Here is a 1,561-nt window from a genome sequence, read left to right as displayed (position 1 = left end):
ACAACGCTCAACAAAAAAGCAAATTAAAGGTAAAGATTCACTCTTTTGAAAGCTGTAAACTGCATTTGCATGCGATTTTTAATTCGCGCCATGGAACTTGTCAAAGTTCGTAAAAAATTTTGAAATTCGTCGGGTCTCCTTTTCTATCCGTGTAATTCCATGAAAGATCAGTAGGATCGTTTTCTAAAGTACCGATTTGGAAAGTAGAGATTTCAAGCTGTAAAATGCTTTTTTGAACATCTCGATACAATCATTTTTGACGAAGTTACACTCTCTTGAATTTTGCCTATTTTTGAAGGGTAGAGTAAGTGATGCTTTAATTTTGTTGAGAAGTGTATTAACTCAGCAATCGGCTCGGTCAGCGAAACAATAATACACGACGAAAAGTAGAATTGTGTATGTACATTTTTTTTCCTCAGGACGTTTACCATTGGATATTCAGCCAGCCGGATTCTCCAGCGAGTTTCGAGATAACAACGAGCTATCCTAGAAGAGTTCTCTATCCTTGTAGAGACATTTTGACTCTATCGGATGCCGGTTTAACCCATCGGGAGGTCCTTCACGTTAACGATCTAGACGACTAATTACGAATAATATTTCGATATATGACATTCTTCAAGTTCTAGTATCATTCCACGGGAAAAATGATACTGTCGTGAAAGACGCTTGTCAAGAGATACAAGCTCATGCAGCATACACACACATACACATACACACGCATGGCACACGCGCACACACACATAAATATATATATATATACATATACATATATATTTGATACATTCTAGTACTTTATGTGAGGTATACTTTATCGGATGAAAAATATGATTACGCGAAATATACCAAAAGATAGGAATCAAAAGAAGGGGGAAAAAGTGTGTCTACACATGCAGCTTATTTAAATTAACAATCGGTAAATTCGACCACCGCATTTATTTAAAAAAAATGCATTTCGTATTTAGTAAAGGAAGAAATCGATAGATAGGAATATATTAAAATTTTGTGTGTGTAAAAAAAAACTCGATCTCGTATAAAAAAAAAATTGTACAACAAAACAATTTTGTTTTTATATATCTCTGACACTAAACGGTGTCAACATTAAGAAGCGCTGATATGTATATTACGGACGGGAATTTCGCGACGCTTGGATAAATATTCCACGCGCCTGGGAATTTTCTTGTAAATTTGTCCATTTATTTCTCTGCGAGACACTGAATTTGTCTAATATAATTAAATATATATAAGAGGGGGGAGGGGGAGAGCAAAGCATTTTTTAATACATGTTTATTGTGCAATCAGTTCCTTGTAATTAACAGCAGGCGCTTTCGTTTGGATACTCCCGCGGTTCCAGAATAATAAACCGATATCAAGAGAATGGTTAATAAAATTCTATGAATTCCATGTACAAATTCTGAGAAAAATTTTTTACTGACTAATCAGGAGACGCGGTAGCGTCTCCCGCCAAGTATATTTTTTCGCTACATAACAATCAGGAAATATTTTTGTACTTACAGAGACGCTACAGTGTATCCTTTACCGGACGGATAACGTTTCTATAGCA

The 1,561-nt window shown here is 35.4% G+C and overlaps 1 protein-coding gene across 1 annotated transcript in view; it reads left to right on the top strand.

The window, feature by feature from the left end:
- Positions 1-1,409, top strand: part of LOC105456054 (FAS-associated factor 2-like) — a 6,297-nt gene extending 4,888 nt beyond the window's left edge. The window contains exon 7 of the mRNA XM_011699826.1: positions 347-1,409. Coding sequence (XP_011698128.1) covers positions 347-584 — 238 coding nt within the window. The 3' untranslated portion in view covers positions 585-1,409. The remainder of the gene's footprint in view (positions 1-346) is intronic.
- Positions 1,410-1,561: the final 152 nt, after the last annotated feature.

The sequence above is a fragment of the Wasmannia auropunctata genome, unplaced genomic scaffold (assembly GCF_000956235.1).
Source record: "Wasmannia auropunctata unplaced genomic scaffold, wasmannia.A_1.0 LD335789.1, whole genome shotgun sequence".
NCBI classification, from domain to species: domain Eukaryota; kingdom Metazoa; phylum Arthropoda; class Insecta; order Hymenoptera; family Formicidae; genus Wasmannia; species Wasmannia auropunctata.
This window is presented reverse-complemented; position numbering and strand designations above follow the sequence as displayed.